This window comes from Gracilinanus agilis, chromosome 1 (genome assembly GCF_016433145.1).
Source record: "Gracilinanus agilis isolate LMUSP501 chromosome 1, AgileGrace, whole genome shotgun sequence".
Lineage (NCBI taxonomy): Eukaryota > Metazoa > Chordata > Mammalia > Didelphimorphia > Didelphidae > Gracilinanus > Gracilinanus agilis.
The window spans coordinates 789573017-789591066 of NC_058130.1; the positions used below are offsets into that span (position 1 = coordinate 789573017).

Below are 18050 nucleotides of genomic sequence, written 5' to 3' on the forward strand. Positions count from 1 at the left end.
CTGTGAGGAATGAGCTCTCAGACCCCAAAATGGGGCCACATCCCAGTCCTGGGCAAGGACCAGGAGCCTTGAATGTCATGACCAGCGAAGGGGTCAAGGTGGGGCACCAGAGAGGGGCTGGCCCTGGAGTGTGGGGACAGAGGAGTGTGGCCCCCAGAGCTCACTCTTGGGGTAAAGCCTCTACCCCCCTCAGGGCTCAGCTCTCCCCGAGACAGCTGGGAAGGAGGGGCCCTAGAGTCAAGATGCTGTGGGGGGGGGCAGACCTCTAGGCCTCCCACTGCGGTGCAGTTGCTGGGGTTCGTCCTGCAGACCGGGCACACAGCAGGTGCCTGTGCCTAGGGGGTAATGGGAGGCGGGGTTGGGAGCCATGAAGGCGTCCCCTCTTCTGGGCAGGGAGACTCCCTTGGGGGACACCTTGAACATCACCTTTTGGAGTCCGGGGGGGAAAAGAGGGTCCCGCTCACCTTGGGAGCCCCGGCTCTGGAGGGCCCGGGAGCCATCGCTTCTTCTTAGTCTCTGCTCTTCCGCCAGTCGGCACGGGCAGGGACCTCTCCTGGGGAGGAGACGGGATGCGGAGAGGTGAGGGGAGCAGGGGGACGGGTACCGAGGAGGGCCCCGCAGAACACACCAAGATCTGCGGCCGGGCTGACGCAGACCCCCGGCAGCTCGGACCCGTGTGGGGGAGGGGGCGACCGACTGAGGGTTCACCCGCCCCGCCCACCAGGACCCCTGTGGGACCATTTCACCGGACAGGACGAGGGAGGAGCCACGGGCAAGGGTGTGGCCTGAGGTCCCCTCCTCCAAGTCCCACCAATTGGCGCCTCTCCTGAAAGAGGCGGGGCTAACTGGGGGATGGGCGAAACTGAGAGGTCGGGGAGTCCGGGCGGTAGGGGGAGGGAGAAGCGGGGACAGGCGGCCTAACTACGCAGGCGCGTTCGGCCCTTCTACCCTCACCACAAATCCGAAGATAGTGGGATTGTCATCAGCCCGAACTTCGGGGGCCTCAGTTTGGCCGGTACTGAGAGCCCGGGCGGCCTGTCAGGCCCTTTTCCCCTCCGACCACGGGGCGCAGCGACCCTGTCTCACCTCTAGGACAGGATCCCGGCTGGAGCTCGTTCTCAGGGACCTCTCGCAAGACTTGTCTGACTGTCAAAGATGTATGGAACAGGAAGTGACGTCATATACTATCGCCTTCCCCTCTGCGCCTTCTGGGAAATGTAGTTCGGAGATGGGCTGAGCTGGTGTGCATGAGTCCCGAGGCTGGACTGCTCATCCTGGAGCCCGGCCAGCTTACTGGTCAGCCTTCGGTGAACGCGGACGGTGCTAGGCAGGAAGAGATTGACTGGTGAGGCAGCGTTTCCCCGAGGCAACTGCAGGCTTGTGCCACGAGAGGCAGCCCTTCGCCCTGTGCTTTATCCCCTGTAGCAGTGGCGGGGGGCTGGGGTGGGGAGCCTTACTGTGTTGGGGTGCTCCCGCCCCGCCCCAGACATTCTGATGAGGCGAACCCCGGAGAAATTCCGGGGAACGAACCGGATCCTCGAGGCTCCGGAAACCCCCAGGCTTTAGCCCGCTTCCCCTAGGGCCGGGTAAGCTGTCCTTAGTGCTGAACCTGTCCGGGGCTCGTCCCCTTTGAGCCTGCGGAGGGCCCCCGAGAGCGGCGAGGTCTGGTCTCTAGGCGTGGCCTCAGTGAGTGTCCCTGTCTTCCTGCCTGCCTCGACTGTACCTGACGGTCGCTTCTTGTGGCCCGGCAGAACTTTAAACCCTCTTCCAAGCCACACTTGTAGACGGCTCCCAAATGCCACCCTAAATCTCTATCCATGTTAACCACCGTTCCTTCAACCTTCGTGGGCCATAAAATGGAGAACGTTCGCTCCGCTGGTTGCCCTACTCTCGACACACTCAGGTTTCTCAAAGTCCTTTCCAAAAGACTAGCGAACTCCTGGTGGTCTAGCTGGGGTCTACAAGACTATCTACACCCTTATCGCCAGACAACAGAACGCACTCAACAGCCTGACATTGCCTTTTTGGACTGCTATATCCTACTGACTTACAGCGACCTTTTAAAAGACCCCAGTCTCGAAATTTTACCAACGCAATTTGATTTAAATGTTCCTTTTCTTATACTCTCCCAATGCAAAAGAAAGGATTAAAAAAAAAAAAAAAAAGACAAATACGTCTGATGGCATCTGTGCCAGACACCCTTTATTCGTTAAAGAAGAGAGTGCTATATTTATCTGTAGTTCCAAAGATGATCGATTGGTCATGGCTAAAATGATCTGGTATTAATTTTATTTATTCTTTTTGTCATTTAAGAGTTTTTATTTAGGGGGCAGCTGGGTAGCTCAGTGGATGGAGAGTCAGGCCTAGAGATGAGAGGTCCTGGGTTCAAATCTGGCCTCAGCCACTTCCCAGCTGTGTGGCCCTGGGCAAGTCACTTGACCCCCATTGCCCACCCTTACCACTCTTCTGCCTTGGAATACAAAGTATTGACTCCAAGATGGAAGGTAAGGGTTTAAAATAAAAAAAATTAAAAAAAAAATTATATAACTGTTTTTTTTTTACATTACATTTTCAGGTTACTTCCATTCTTAAAAGTTTTCTTGTAACAAATTAAATAAGGTATAAACAACCGTGACATCAACTGAAAGTGCATGTGTAGCAATACTCCAAACTCTTTACTTTAAATTTATATATATATATATATATATATATATATATATCAACCTCCACCATGTTGAAAAATAAATTCTGTATAACAAATATACAGTCAAGCAAAAGCCATTTCTTCTTCACTGTCTATATGAAAAAAATACACATCATTCTACACTCCAACTCTATTACCTTTGTCAGAAAGTGGATAGTGTCAACCATAGGCCCTCTGGAACCACTGACAGTCACTGTACTGATCACAGTTCTTACAGCTTTCAAGTTGCTTGACTTTACATTGTTCTTATGGTACAAATTGCTCTTCCTGTTCTTCTCTCTCCTTTAGCACTTTAGAAGGTCTTCAAAATTCCTTTTATACTATTGATGTGAACAAACATTTTTCTTCTGGAGTTGCTTAGCTAAGTTTTTCCATGTCTTCTTGAAATCATCTACAGTATCCTTCTATTTCTTTATTTTTTTTTTAAACCCTTGTACTTCGGTGTATTGTCTCATAGGTGGAAGATTGGTAAGGGTGGGCCATGGGGGTCAAGTGACTTGCCCAGGGTCACACAGCTGGGAAGTGGCTGAGGCCAGGTTTGAACCTAGGACCTCCTGTCTCTAGGCCTGACTCTCACTCCACTGAGCTACCCAGCTGCCCCCTCTTCTATTTCTTTATAACATGGTGGTATAGCATCACATTCATATATCACACTTCATTCAGGCATTCCTCAGGTGATGAATAAATCCTTTCATTTTGGGGGTAATTGCTACCAAAAGAAAAGCTGCTATAAACATGCTTATACATATAGGATCTTTTCCTCTTCCTTTTGATTCCTTCTGGGCATAGGTTTTAATTTGGGTTAGCTGGGTCAAAGAGCAACCACTATTTAGTAACTTTTTGTGTGTGCACCATTTCAAATTTCTTTCCAGAATGGTGGTGCCATTTCACAGCTCCACCAAAAATGCACCAGTGCACCTCTTTTCACATAGCTTTTGTCATCTTTGCCAATCTGATAAATGTCAGGTGTGATCTCTGAATTGCTGTAATGTATATTTCTCTAATTCATAGTGATCTGGACCATTGCGTTTTTAGCTATATGAATGCAGGACTGCAAGTTGAGAAAAACTGAGTTCAAATTTTGTCTGAGATACTAGCTGTGTGTCATTGGTGAAGTCATTTAATCTCTGTCTGCACTGGTTTCCCTGACTATAATGGGAATAATAATTGCATCTGTCTTATAGGGTTAATGTAAGGATCAATGAGTAGCATATAAAAGGTGTTTTGCAAAGTTTAAAGAGCTATATAAGTAATAGCAATAAAATGATTATATATTCATATATACATAGATAGCTAGCCTGGATTCCTCTTGAGAATTGCCTGCTGATATCCTCAGACCATATATCAATTAGGGAATGGCTCCTGTTCTTATAAATTTGAATCTGTACTTCATCTGGCTTGGAAATGAGGCATTTATTAGAAAACCTGTAATGACTTTTCCCCATTATTTCCTTTTTTACTTTCCTTAGATGTTGGTATATACACTTTTAAATTATATATAAACAAAATTATACATTCTACCTTCTATGATCTTCTCTATCCCTTGTTTACTCTTGGGACTTTTTCTCCATCCATATGTAGTTAACTTTTTCCATGTTTCCTTACTTTAGTATTATAATACTCAAGTTTAATTTTATAAAAAACCTAAAATTTAATTAACTCTATAATAAAAAACCTCCAATGTATGATTATATTAACAGATGCAGAAAAAACTTTTGACAAAATACAACCATCTGTTAGAAATATTCCAAAATTGAGGAATAAAAGTATCTTTTCATAAAATTGTAAATAGTATGTCTCTAAAACCAAGAGCTACTACTGTATGTAATGTAGATAAAGTAGTATCTGTAGTATGTAGTGGAGATAAAGTAGAATTCTTTCCAATAAGATCAGGAGTGAAAGAAGAATGCACACTGTCACCCTCTCTATCTGACATAGTAGAAATACAATAAGATGAGAAAGGGAAATTACCATTCTTTGTAAGTCAACAAAAAAATTAATTGAAATAATTTCAGCAAATTGGCCTGATATAAGATAAATCCATAGAACTCATTAACGTTTCTATATAATAACAATAAACACAGCAGGACAGAAAGAAAAATTCCATTCAATTAGCTACAGAATGTATAAAATACTTGAGTACCAAGATGTACACCAGAAATATGGAAATATAAATACAAACAACTGTTTACAGAAATGAAGACAGGTTTAAATCATTAGAAAAACATTAATTGACTGTAGGTAGGATAAATCAATATAGTAAATATGACAATATCTAAATCAATTTACACATTTAATGTCTTAACGATTAAAATACTAAAGGATTCTTTTATAGAACTAGGAAAAAAATGAAATTCATTTGGTGTTTAAACGATGTCAAGAATCTCAAGGGAAATAATGAAAAAGAAATAGGAATAAAGAAGGTGCTGCAGTACTACATCTAAAACTAAACTATACAATAGTAATTCTCAAAATAGTTTTGTCCTGGCCCCAAATACATCAATCAGGGGAACATATCTGGCATACAGCACACAGAGGAAACTATCTAGTAGCTAAGCAGTGGATACAAACAAAGACCTCAACTACTGGAATGAGAATTCACTGCCCTGGATAGCTGGATGTGAGGAATTCAGTTTAGACCACCAGGTGGCCCCTTATATCAAACTAAGCTCCAAATGGACGTAGGACCAAGATATAAAAGATCATGTCATAAACACATTAAAGAAACCAAAGAACCTAAACACAATAGCAGGAATATGGTAGCTGCAGAATTGTTCATTGTTTGATCGCAACTAACAAATTTGCCTGTTTTTTAGCATGGCTTTCATTCTAATCACTGTAATTAAAGTTTTCTCCCAGATCTGCTTTCTTCAACTTGTCACTTCATCTATATCTTTCTCTATCTCTCTGAATTCCCCACATCCACCATTTCTTGTGGTACGATAATCTATAATTACACAAATAGCCCCAAACTTGTTCGGCCATTCCCCAGGCAATGGCTACTTAATTTGACTGGCATATATGTTAACACAAAAACCTGTTGCTGTGAGTTTTTTTGTTTAGATTAGGGACCTTTCACTGACCTCCTAGACTTTGTGAACAGAAGTGAGACTAGAACAGTTCAGACAAATAAACAGGTCAGTGACATTTTTTGCATGATTCTTTGTCATTTCCTCAAATGGTTGGATCTATTCACAATCCTACCAACAGTGCCTGAATTGTACATCCCCTCCAATACTTGTTCTGCTATTGTCCTTGTTATGTTGAAACTAAGTCTTTAAAAAAAAAAAACCAACATCATCTACCCATTCCTTTCCCTTCTTATACCTGGGATTTGACTAGTAGAACCCAAGGACAAGGGCATCACTATCATCCTTTTAATCTTCTATTTGGTTCCATTTCCTGGTCTGTCAAGGTTCTTTCTTATTTCGAATGTCATTCAGGATGTTAATTATGCTTAGCAGGCCTGCACCATCTACTCATTCGGTGACCATGCGATCTATGCCTTTATGAGTCGTTTGCAAAAATGGAAAACAGTCCAGGTCCGAGAACTGCTCCTCCCTAAGGCACTACTATAAAGGCCTCCCAGCAAACTACCACTAAACCCACACTTAATGTTCTTTGGGTTCAGCCATTTGACTAGATCTAAACCCAATTCTGTGAGTCGCTAGTCTGTATCCCTTTACCACTGCAAGAATGTAAGCACAATTGTTTAAGTTCTGTGAATTAGATGAAAGTACTTTCTACATTTCATCTAGGTTTTAAAAATACAACCATAGGGGCACAGTGGATAGAGCATCAGCCCTGGAGTCAGGAGACTTGTACTAAAATCTGGTCTCACATACTTCCTAGGTATGTGACCCTGGACAAGTCACTTAACCCTAACTGCCTAGCCCTTACCACTCTTCTGCCTCAGAATCAACTTAGTTTCAATTTTAAGACAGAAAGTCAGTGGGGTTTTTTTTTTTAATAGCATCATTTCCCACTAATCCACCTTTCCCCAACAGAGCCCTCCCATGTAAAAAATAAGTTTAATTAAGCAAACAAAATAAATTCTTTGGTCATAACATCAAGGGCACTTCTGCAACAACACTCTCCTGAGGAACCTCTGCATGTATCATCATTATTCACATACAAGATTCCCGAGTGCTATATAGTCATAAAGTCTCTCTCTGGCATTAAACATAATATTTAGCAAGGCTTTTTATTTCTGGGGAAAAACTTTAAATCAATCATTACATTCAAAAAATTTCTCTTAAGTAGGTACTCTCTGATGTTCAGGAGTTTTGATTCTCTTATAGAGACTTTTCATATTCTTGCCTATATGAATCTCTGGTGTCACATATACTCTGTAATCTTGGAAAACAAATTGATCTGCATTCATTACATCAAACAGATTTCTCCCCTGTGTGAACTTGCCGGTGCTGATTAAGGGCTGTTCTCCAGAAGAAGGCTTTTCCACATTCACTGCATTTGTAAGGTTTCTCTCCTGTATGAATGTTCTGATGTTGAGTAAGGTGTGAATTATAGCGAAAGGTCTTCCCACATTCACTGCATTTATAAGGTTTCTCTCCAGTATGAATTCTATGATGTAAATTAAGATCAGCTTTCTGACAGAAGGCCTTTCCACATTCTAAACACTCATATGGTTTCTCTCCAGTGTGAAATCGCTGATGTCTAATAAGTTTTGCCCTCTGACTGAAGGCCTTCCCACATTCAGAACACTCATAAGGTTTCTCTCCAGTATGGGTTCTTCGATGTTGTGCAAGTACTGTGCTCCAGTGAAAAGCCTTCCCACAGTCATTGCAGACATATGGTTTCTCTCCAGTATGAATTCTATTATGCTGAGTAAGAGCTGCCTTCTGACAAAAGGCCTTCCCACATTCACTGCATATATAAGGTTTCTCTCCAGTATGAGTTCTATTATGTTGAGTAAGATCTGCTCTTTGAAAGAAAGCCTTCCCACATTCATTGCACTGATAAGGTTTTTCACCAGTATGAGTTCTCTGGTGTTGATTCAGATTAGTGCTCCGGATAAAGGCCTTCCCACATTCATTACATACATAAGGTTTCTCTCCAGTGTGAATTCTATGATGTTGAATAAGTTTTGCCTTTTGACCAAAGGTCTTCCCGCAGTCACTGCATTCATAAGGTTTTTCTCCTGTATGTGTTCTATGGTGTTGACCAAGTTCAGTGGCCCGAAGGAAGGCCTTCCCACACTCATTACATACATAAGGTTTCTCTCCAGTATGAATTCTCAAATGTCTTCTAAGGTATGAATTTTGGTGGAAGGCCTTCCCACATTTATTGCACTCATAAGGTTTCTCTCCTGTATGAATTCTATGATGATGAGTAAGATGTGCCTTCTGACCAAAGGCCTTTCCACATTCACTACATTCATATGGTTTTTCTCCAGTATGGGTCCTCTGGTGCTGACTAAGATTTGTACTCCTGAAAAAGGCCTTCCCACATTCATTACATACAAAAGGTTTCTCTCTAGTATGGATTCTCTGATGGTCAGTAAGATGTGATTTACAGCGGAAGGCCTTCCCACATTCATTGCATTCATAAGGTTTTTCTCCAGTATGTGTCCTCTGGTGTTGAGTAAGCTCAGGGGACCGAAGGAAGGTCTTCCCACATTCATTACATGCATAAGGTTTCTCTCCACTATGAATTCTCTGATGTCTTCGAAGGTATGAATTCTGGCTGAAGGCTTTCCCACATTCATTGCATTCATAAGGTTTTTCTCCTGTATGTGTTCTCTGATGGTGAGCAAGTTCAGTGGCCCATAGGAAGGCTTTCCCACATTCAGTACATTCATAATGCTTTTCTCCAGTATGAATTTTCTGATGTCTCCGAAGGTATGAATTCTGATGGAAGGCCTTCCCACATTCATTACATACATAAGGTTTCTCTCTAGTGTGGATTCTCTGATGGCCAATAAGCTGTGATCTATAGTGGAAGGTTTTTCCACATTGATTGCAATCATAAAGTTTTTTCCCAGTATGTGTCTGCTGGTGTAGAGTAAGTTCAGTGTTCTGAAGGAAAGACTTCTCATATTCATTACATTCATAATGTTTATTTCCATTATGAATTCTAAGTTTTTCATTAAGGTCAAAGTTATAATTAATGGATTTCTGACATTTATCAGCATTTGAAAATGTCTGCTTTACATAGATTCTATTATGTTGTTTTATCTTTGAATACTTTCTGAAGCTATTTCTCTGTCTATCATATTTATGAAGAAGATTCTTTCTTACTAATGTCCTCTTTTGTGAAAAAAGAGGTGGCTCTAGATTAGACTTTTGGTCATTTTCAGAATATTCATGGCCACTCACTTCATGATGGGATTTCCCTTTGGTGATTTCTACTTGTCTAAAATGATGAGTCTCATTACTTTGCTCCTCCTTTAACTCAGCATAAGATTCCCAGAAACCTCCCAACACTGAAATCCAAGAAGTATCCCTTAAAAGACTTTTCTTGGATGATTGTTCCATAGAAATATCCAGCTCTGAAGCTGATTCCTGGAGTTGAGACTTAGTGTCCAAATCTGAAAGAAAAAGAAAATGTAAATTACCCCCTTTCCTGGATGAACCTTCTTTTTTTTCCTGCTTAGTTTCTTACTATTGTTATTAACAAAGTAGTAGTCAATAGTTCCATTTTCTCAATCTGCTTAATTTAGCCTGTATCATTTCTTACAAGTTTTCATCTGTTTCTTCTTTGTATTCTTCATACTTGTCACATTGTACGATGAGATAATATTATATTCAAATACTGCAATTTGTTTTTAAAAATCCCTGCTGTAATTTGCCTAAGAGAAGATAGCCAGGAATCTTTTTTTCTGCAGGGAAGTCTTATGAAAGTCATACTTAAAGCAAAGTTCTACTAATGTGATCACAAGGTCAAAGAAAAGAAAGAGGAGTAAAGTTTTTTCATTTTGTTTTCCAAATACACTGAATCAAAAGATAGATTTACCAAGAGTATAAAAGCAATCTTGACTTACAATAGTTAAATTGATCATTTATAGTGCCATATGCCAATGTAATGGGTATAAAGTGGCCTATCTTAGAGCTGTTTAAAGTCTATATTTCCCTGATGATGAAAGGATGAACACTTTTCCATTCTGGCTTCAATGAGTTCTGCTGTATTCTTTCTCTTAAGAACTGCTTGTTCATATACTTAAGAGGACTAAGGTCTTATCCCACAAAGTGCTACTTCAAACTACAGTCAAACAAACTACAGACACAGATATAATTCTCAAAGAGAGTAAAGGCAGCCTGAGGACTTTGGAAACCAGATCTGACTTCTGAGCTCTAAAGAGAAAGGGGAAATGGCAAATATTGAGGGCACCTTTCTCCCCTCCTGCTCTCAGTAGAGCAGAGAATATGGAAGACAGTACCAGAAAAGGAAAAAATAGGCTTCATCAAATATAAATTACTCAGTAAAATTGAGTTTAATCATAGAGGGTAAATAGATACTTCATGAAATAAAGGATGCCCAAGTATACCTCATGAAAAGAACAAAATGAGATTTAAAAAGACCTCTGAAATACCAAAACAGGAATGCAGAGAAACATAAGGAGATAAATGAGAGTGAACAAGCAGAAGGCATCAAACAAGGAAGGGGATACACTTCTCTGCACCCTGTCATCATCAGGAGCCCTAGAGGGAGCCTAATTAGACAGAGGGCCTTGGGATGATTTTATTAAATTTTGGTATGAAAGAAAAAGAGAGAATGGAAAGAGAAGTGGAAGATAGGATAGGGCAAAGGGGAGAAGGAAAGGGGAAATGATCTCTTGTACTCAGGGTGCAAAGGTGGAACACTATTGATAAACAGAGGCAAGAGTGGGTGAAACTACAGCCTCACTCTTATCTCAGCTGGCCAAAGAAAAGAATGAAAATACATACACAGAGTCAGGAACACAAATACACATCACTAAACAGGGAAACAGGACAACAATGCTGCCAACCAACGTAAAAAGACTTAAGAACTCTGATAGTCTAATGACCAGCAACACCACCAGAGAACTCAGACACCTGCTCTCATGCTCCTGTTAGAGGTGATGAAACCTATTCTGGGGGATAGGACTGATGAGAAAATTGGTTTCGTGCGACCATATCAGGAGATTTCTTTTTCTGTCCTTCAGAATGGGAGTGGCAGCAGGGAGAACAGCAGATTTCTACTGATTAAAAGGTCATTTTTCACTGAAAAGGACTGAATCACCGAACAGCTCTCCGAGAGTGTAAAAGTGTTCTTGCTTCCCAACCCAAAGGCTGATTAACGTTCGCTGACTTCACATCTGAACTGAACACCCATAAAGTGGTGCATCTCAGAGTTGTTTTAATTCACATTTCCCTGATAGGGCTAATTCCCCGTCCACACTCCTGGTGAATCCGTCTCAGAGCTATGGCTTACAATATCCTAACAGATCAGGTTCTGTTCACTCACCCTCGTGGCTGCCGCTTCTGGGAAATGGGCTCTCGGGCACCCAGGGCGCTTCCCCCTGCTCCAAATGACAGATCACCTCTGGCTTGGCACCCACAAAGCCTGCTCCATGGAAACAGCAAAGGGGGGAGCAGAGAGACACCTCAGCATCCAACCCCGGCCCCCCTCTCCTCCGGGAACAGGGAGAATGCCAGGGCAGCCCGGAGGAAAGGACAAGGGGCCACTGGGGGCGCTGCTGGTTGAGGCCCCTGGGATGTGGGAACTGGGGCGTGTGTGGGGCTGGGCTCAGGAAGAAACTGCTGGGTGTGACCCACTTCTGGCTGAGATACTTTGGAACGTTCCTGTCTCCAAGACCCGTGCTGGGCATTTAGGGGAGAGCGTCCGGTCTGAGGGTCTGGAGCTGGAGAGGCCTGAGACAATGAGGCTCTGGCATCCGGCTTAACGAGGCTGGCACTGTCCTGGGGGCGGCAGCCGGGGGAGTCTCCCATCTCTTGGCCACAGAAGCATCCTTTAGCCATGCCAGGGCCCCAACCCGGCCCCTGGGACCCAGGCCGGCCGTCCTTACCCAGACTGACCAGGTTCCTGTAGTTCTCCAGCATCACCTCCCGGTACAGCTCCTTCTGGGCCCGGCCCAGGCGCCTCCACTCCTGCTGGGTGAAGTCCACGGCCACGTCCCGGAACGTCACCGAGTCCTGAAACATCCATTCAGACGCGAGCCGGGGGGCTTCCCAGGGAGCCTCCCTCCCCCTGCCCGGGCGAGTCTTCCCTGGCCAGCTCAGGGCTCCCGGCCACACGTCTGAGAAGCGGGGAAGATCCGAGAGCCCCCGAGCATGAACAAGGCCGGCTGAGAGCCTCTCCTCACGCCTTCCTGAGCCCCGTTCTATGGAGGAGCAGCTGAGCCTGGCAAAGCCACCGGACAGTGCCAAAGGCCCCCTCCTCTGCCAGGCCCATTCAAGGCCCTCCCAAGTCCCGACGGTCACCGCCTCCTGCCGTGGCCCCGAGTCCTGGAAAGGGGACGGAGTGTTGTCCCCTTCCCTGCGGGGTTTGTGACAAATGGCTCCCACCCCCCCCCAGCCAAGAGCCTGATGAAGGGGCCCCAGGACCAATGAAGAAGCCAGGGAAGTGGAGGGGACCAGAGGGCCAGTGGGAGGAACTAGGAAGCCTGGGGTCGCTGCTGCCTTGGGGAAGTTCCTACCCCCTGCACTAAAGGGGAAGGGGAGCAGCTAGCTGCTGGCCTTAAAGGGAGGGGCAGGGGCTGTCATCATCCCCATTTTACAAATGGGTAAACTGAGGCCCAAGGTCACACTCAGGTTGGAGGGCTTGAATCCAGGCGTTCTGATTGGCTCCAGTACCAAAGGCAGAGGCCCGGGCGAAGGGACCCAGAACAGCACCTTGGGGAGGCTCCCCCTCACTAGGGGGTCAGGGCACCCTCCATCAACGTCACCTTCTGGGAGGGATGCCACTCACCTGGGGGGCCCCGGCTCTGGGGGGACCAGGCACCATGGCTTCACCTCTGCTCTTCTGCCCTCGAGTCAGGCAGGGGTCTCTCCTGAGGAGGAGAAGGGGGCCGTGAGAGGTGCGAGGGGGCCGTGCACCTGGAGGAGGGCCCCGCAGAGCCAAAGGCACTGCTTTGGGGAATGAAGGGACAGGGGACAAAGCAGATCTGGGCTGAAGCTGATGCTGAGCTCCAGGAAGCCCTGGACCCATTTCCCAGGGGAGTAAACTGAGGCAGAGTCTGCTCCAGGGTCCCAAGATGCTCATTCCCAGAAACCCTGAGGACAAGGAAGGTATTTCTCAGGTGAAGGTACAGAAGCTGGTAGCAGGGGCTGGGGAAGAGCTTAGGGGGCGGGGCTCGAGCGCCTCCTCTCATTGGCTCAAATGGTCTGGAGGCCCCTCCCCTAGGGTAGAGAAGGGGTGGCCTGCCTAAGGGCAGTTTCCGCACACCTGGCCAATAGCCACGCCCCTCGCGGAGGAGGGGGTGGGAAACTGCGCATGCGCGAAGGCACCGCTTTCCTCCCCCACCCAAAGGCTGAAAGCGAGGGACTGAAGGAAGTTCCGGGCGCACCAGGGGCCCGCAGGTCGGCCTCCAAATGGCTAGAAGGTCCGTCAGGCCCTCATCATCTTGACCCCTCGGACACCTGGCGCGCTCTCACCTCCAGAGCGCAAGATTTGGCTCAGGCTCGCCAAGGCTTGGGAAAACCGATCGGCCCGTGGAAACCGGAAGTTGATTGCGGGAGTGGACGAACTCACGTCACACCTTGGTAGGGTTCCTGGTAAGTGTAGTTCTGAGAGCCGCCGGATTTACTGCGCATGCGTCCTGCGCCTGAGCTTCCTGTGCGAGGATTCTCCTAAAGCGAGAAAGGCGGGAGGCGGTGAAACTGCGAAGAAGCCCCACCTGCCTTTTGTATCCCCCCAGTCGTCCTCTCCAGGCTGTCTTTCTCTCTTATCGGGTCTTCCTTCTGGCGGCCGGTGCTTGGAGGCCTGGGCCGGGACTCAGAAGGTTCTGAGTTCAAATGCCGTCCTGTCGCCTCCTTGGCTCCGCAGACTGATTCTTCTTAGCACTGGAAAGGAGCAGCCTCCGGACCACGCTGCCCGGGGGCAGAAGGCGGGCAGCCCTTCTCGTTCTGCATCTTTGCTCTGCCTGCCCCGGCAGCCATCGGCCGGAAGCCGCCCGCCCAGCAAAGCAAGCAGGCCCGAGACCCCCTTTCCTTTGTCAGGAGCCGATTCCCATCCTGACGCCCCCGCCGAAGGCCTCGCCAAGCACTGGATATGGAGCTGAAATTGCCCCCGAGAGCCCGATCCCTTCCCTAACCAGTAACTGTAGTGGGGCCGGACTTGTGGGCCCCCCATCCGCCAATGCCGGGCGTCCTCGCCCTGTCCACTTCCTGCTGGTGAAATGTCCGAAGGACGCGGGTTTCTGCGCCTTTTCTCCCGCATTTAGGTTCCGGCTTACTTCCCTGTTGGCAGTGTGGATCGCCCAGAAGAAGGGAAGCATCTTGAGGGTAGGAATCCTGAGCGGACTTTGGAAACCTTCGTGGGATTGCCTGAAGTGACCCGTTCATCCGCGTGGTGGTTCCTGTGCGAGTAACCCACCCTTCTGAGGGCTGAGGCTTTGGGCCTGCAATGGGCCCAGAACCAGCAGGAGCTTTGCAAGAACTCCCCCATCAGCAGCCACTCCGAGCCAGGGGCCGGCCGAGGTCCCCGGGATGCAAACAAAAAGGAAAGGTCCTCTGTCTACTGTTCATAGAGAAGTAAAGCCGACTAAGCAAGTGGGTAACTGTAGGGAGGCCTGACAACTGGGGTCCGGGCCTGTTTGTAGGCAATGGCGCTGGATCCAAACTTAGAAAGGAACGGAAGGATTCCAGAAGGCAGAGGTGACAGGGATGCACTCCAGGCCCAGAGCATAGGCTGTACGAAGGGGGCATGGCCCTGTGTGAGGAAGAGCAAGGTCAGTTTGGCTGGGCCACAAAGTATGAGAAGAGCCGCCTGTCCTGTCTGGAAAAGTAGCCGGGAGGTGGATTGGGAAGAAGACTCAGCCCAGACACAGGTGATTAGATCTGATCCGAAGGAGCTGGGAGCCTTCCTTCCTTCCTTCCTTCCTTCCTTCCTTCCTTCCTTCCTTCCTTCCTTCCTTCCTTCCTTCCTTCCCTCCCTCCCTCCTTCCCTCATAGAATCAATTCTTTGTATTGATTCTAAGGCAGAAAAGTGGTAAGGGCTAGGCTATGGGGGTTAAGTGACTTGCCCAGGGTCACACAGCTAGGAAGTGTCTGAGGCCAGATTTGAACCTAGGACCTCTCATCTCTAGGCCTAGCTCTCAATCCACTGAGCCATCTAGCTGCCCTTCCCCACCACCACCACCACCACACACATACTGGAGTTTTCTGAGGAAGGGTCAGAGTCAGTTTAGAAATATCCCTTTGGGATTGGAGAGGAGGAATTGTATGGGGGGAAAGTGTTAGGAGGTTGAATTGATGGGAAAATAAATAAAACAGAAAAAAAAAAGCACCCTATGCTGAAAACTCAAGATATTCTGGTTAAGTTTTAAAATACTATTGACAAACAACAAATTCTGCAAATGATCAGGAAATAGACTTTATTACAAAGGAATGAAAATTCAAATAACACAAGACTATTCTGCAAACACCATAAAATATAGAAGAGAATATAGAGAAAAGGGAAATCAGGGCTCCTGGTGTCATCTGACACCCAGAAGAGTAGGAGGGTATGGACTCAGTGAAGAGAATATCAAGGCAAATGAGGGGAAAAGTATCTTGGGGAGAGCCTCTGGAGACAGCCCATCCTACTTTGGGACACTCTCATTGTTGGGAACTTCACCTTGACATGCAGCCTCAATAGGCCTCTTTGCAATTTCTAATTATTCCTACTACTTTTCTGGGGCCAAAGAGAACAAGTCTAATTATTTTTATTCAGAAAACCCTTAAGAGACTGTTTTCATGTTCTTTTTGATTTTCTCCTCTCCCAATTAAACAACTCCAGTTCCTTTAAATTGTCCTGCAACCAAATATTCTGGAGGCCTGCCTTAATTGCTCTTGTCATCATCAGGGTTATCAGTGGGGCCCATAGATTGTCTGCCTCCATTTTCAATAACTTTAGCTCCATAACTGAACCATCTTTCTAAATGACACATTTCCTAACGTGGCATCTTTTATTCCTGTTGTTTTTCAACAAAGTACACAGAAGCCTGCTCATAACCAACAAGCAATCTCTTAACAATGTTCATGTGAGAGCCATTTTTGGATCTTCTAAAATAGATGTGCCACACATCTTTTAGCAATATTACACCAATACCTTTATTTAAAAGATGGGCCTTTCTTTATAAAAGTTTGGGATAATGAGAGGACTGTAGTAATTTCCTAAAGGTTGAAGATTAAATCCTGGCTAAAATTACTTTGTATTTATTTTGCTAATTTTTTAAAAGTCCTAAATGAGATGATTTATTACATTTACAAACATACAGATTACCTGTTTTATGTAAAGTGTCTTGTAACAAAGTAAAACAAGCTATAAAGAATAAGTGTGACACGTGCAGTATTCTTTATTTGAAGCAACGACCAACTTTTCAATTTAAAAAAATTTCATAAAAAATCTTTTTTTCTCATCTATTGCTTACCACACTGGAAAAGAGAAAAGAAAAAGAAATTATTTATTTAACCCAAGTAGAGTCAAGCAAAACAAATTCCTTCATTGGCTGTGTACAAGAATATAGATGTCTTATTTTGTGCCTTAAATCTATCACTTCTCTGTGAAGAGGAGGAGGAAAAAGAGTATGTTTCATCATCAGTCATCTAGAACAACAGATGGTCATTGGTTTGATCATAGTTCTTACAGCTTTCAAGTTGTCTGCCTTTACAGTGGTATGGTTACCGTAGAATTTGCTCTCCCAATTCTGCTCCTTTGTTCATTCATTTATAAAAGTCTTCAAATTCGCTTTTGTAATATTAGTGTCAGAGTATACATTTTTCTTCTGATCCTGCTTACTTCACTGGGGATCAGGTCATTTAAGTCTCCCTGAAACCATCTATTTCCTTATTTCATTCCATCACATACATCATGACTTACTCTACCATTCTCTAGTCAATGAGCATCCTTTTAGTTTCCAAGTTTTTGCCACCACAAAAAGAGCTGCTATTATTTCTTTCATCTTTTGGGGGGCATAATGCTCTATCTAGCAATTTTTTTGTGCATAATCCCCAATTGCTTTTCTTTATTATTCAAAATGTTTACAAATCCAAACAAAATAATAAGCATTTCCATTTATATATAGAAATAAAAAGATATTACATGAATGAAATGACAGATCTCTTATATGTTTAACTTACTTTTCTTCATATCTAAATAATAGATGCTGTCCACTGGTGTTTCAACTGCTTCCCACCCTCCCTGCATCACAATGGATATCGTTACATGGGCCAACATATTCATTCCAGTTTGTAAGATGGGATTAATTCTCCCCTAGCTATTTTTAGATTTTAGTCACCAGGAATATATACACCCCAACTTAATCCATAAGTGGGGGAGGGGAAAAGGTCTGAGATCCATGTGTGCTATCGTGGGTGACAAATCAGAAATGACTGACTGCTACCTGGGCACTCCTAAGCAAAGCTAAAACTGCAGTTGGTCCACATAAAGTGGAAGGAAGGCACAGGAAGTGACCCAAAGAACTATCTTTAAAAATGGTGGTAACTTCCTGAGACAAGTTCTTCTTGCTCCTTTGAACTTGCCTTAGAGGGGGTCCGGCCTGGCACCTCAGACTGCTTCTGGTAAGACTGCATTTGGATCTTCCCTTAGGACTGCCATGTGGGTGAGTGAAAAGGCTGATTCCTTTTCCGGGCTTTTCTGGAGGTACTAGCCTCCAGAGAGACCCCTCATTTTGGAGGAGGCCTTGTGGCTAGAACCCTTGCTTAATTTACCTCTGGACCCCCTCTTTGCTGAGGCCTCTGAAGCCCTGCCTGGTTTGGATCGGGCTGGAGTAAATTGTCTACTCACTCATTTCCCTTACTTTTGCTCTTTCGCCTTTTTAAAAAAATTTTTTAATATATTTTTTAACTTCTGTGTATTGGCTCATAGGTGGAAGAGTGGTAAGGGTGGGCAATGGGGGTCAAGTGACTTGCCCAGGGTCACACATGACTCCCAAATCTATGTAACCAGCCCTAATCTATCCTAGAACTCTGCATTACCATCTCCCCGATGGACATCACTCTAGTCCAGTCAGCTTCCCTAGCTCTGTCTGAGGCCGGATTTGAACCTAGGACCTCCTGTCTCTAGGCCTGACTCTCCATCCACTGAGCTACCCAGCTGCCCCTACTCTTTCTCCTTTTGTAAATAAACTACCAATAAAAAGTTATTCTGACTTGTGTAATATATTTTCAGTGACCACATT

The 18050-nt window shown here is 45.2% G+C and overlaps 2 protein-coding genes across 2 annotated transcripts in view; both read right to left on the reverse strand.

The window, feature by feature from the left end:
- The window catches only part of LOC123230488 (vomeronasal type-2 receptor 26-like), an 817179-nt gene that overhangs the window by 557880 nt on the left and 241249 nt on the right, over positions 1-18050 (reverse strand). The window lies entirely within an intron of this gene.
- Positions 6909-11850, reverse strand: LOC123232583 (zinc finger protein 420-like). The gene is made up of 4 exons (XM_044658996.1): positions 11715-11850; positions 11153-11254; positions 9043-9149; positions 6909-8610 (listed from the first exon to the last, which is right to left on the reverse strand). The coding sequence occupies exons 1-4, from the start codon at positions 11848-11850 to the stop codon at positions 7093-7095; spliced, it is 1863 nt and encodes a 620-aa protein (XP_044514931.1). The 3' UTR covers positions 6909-7092.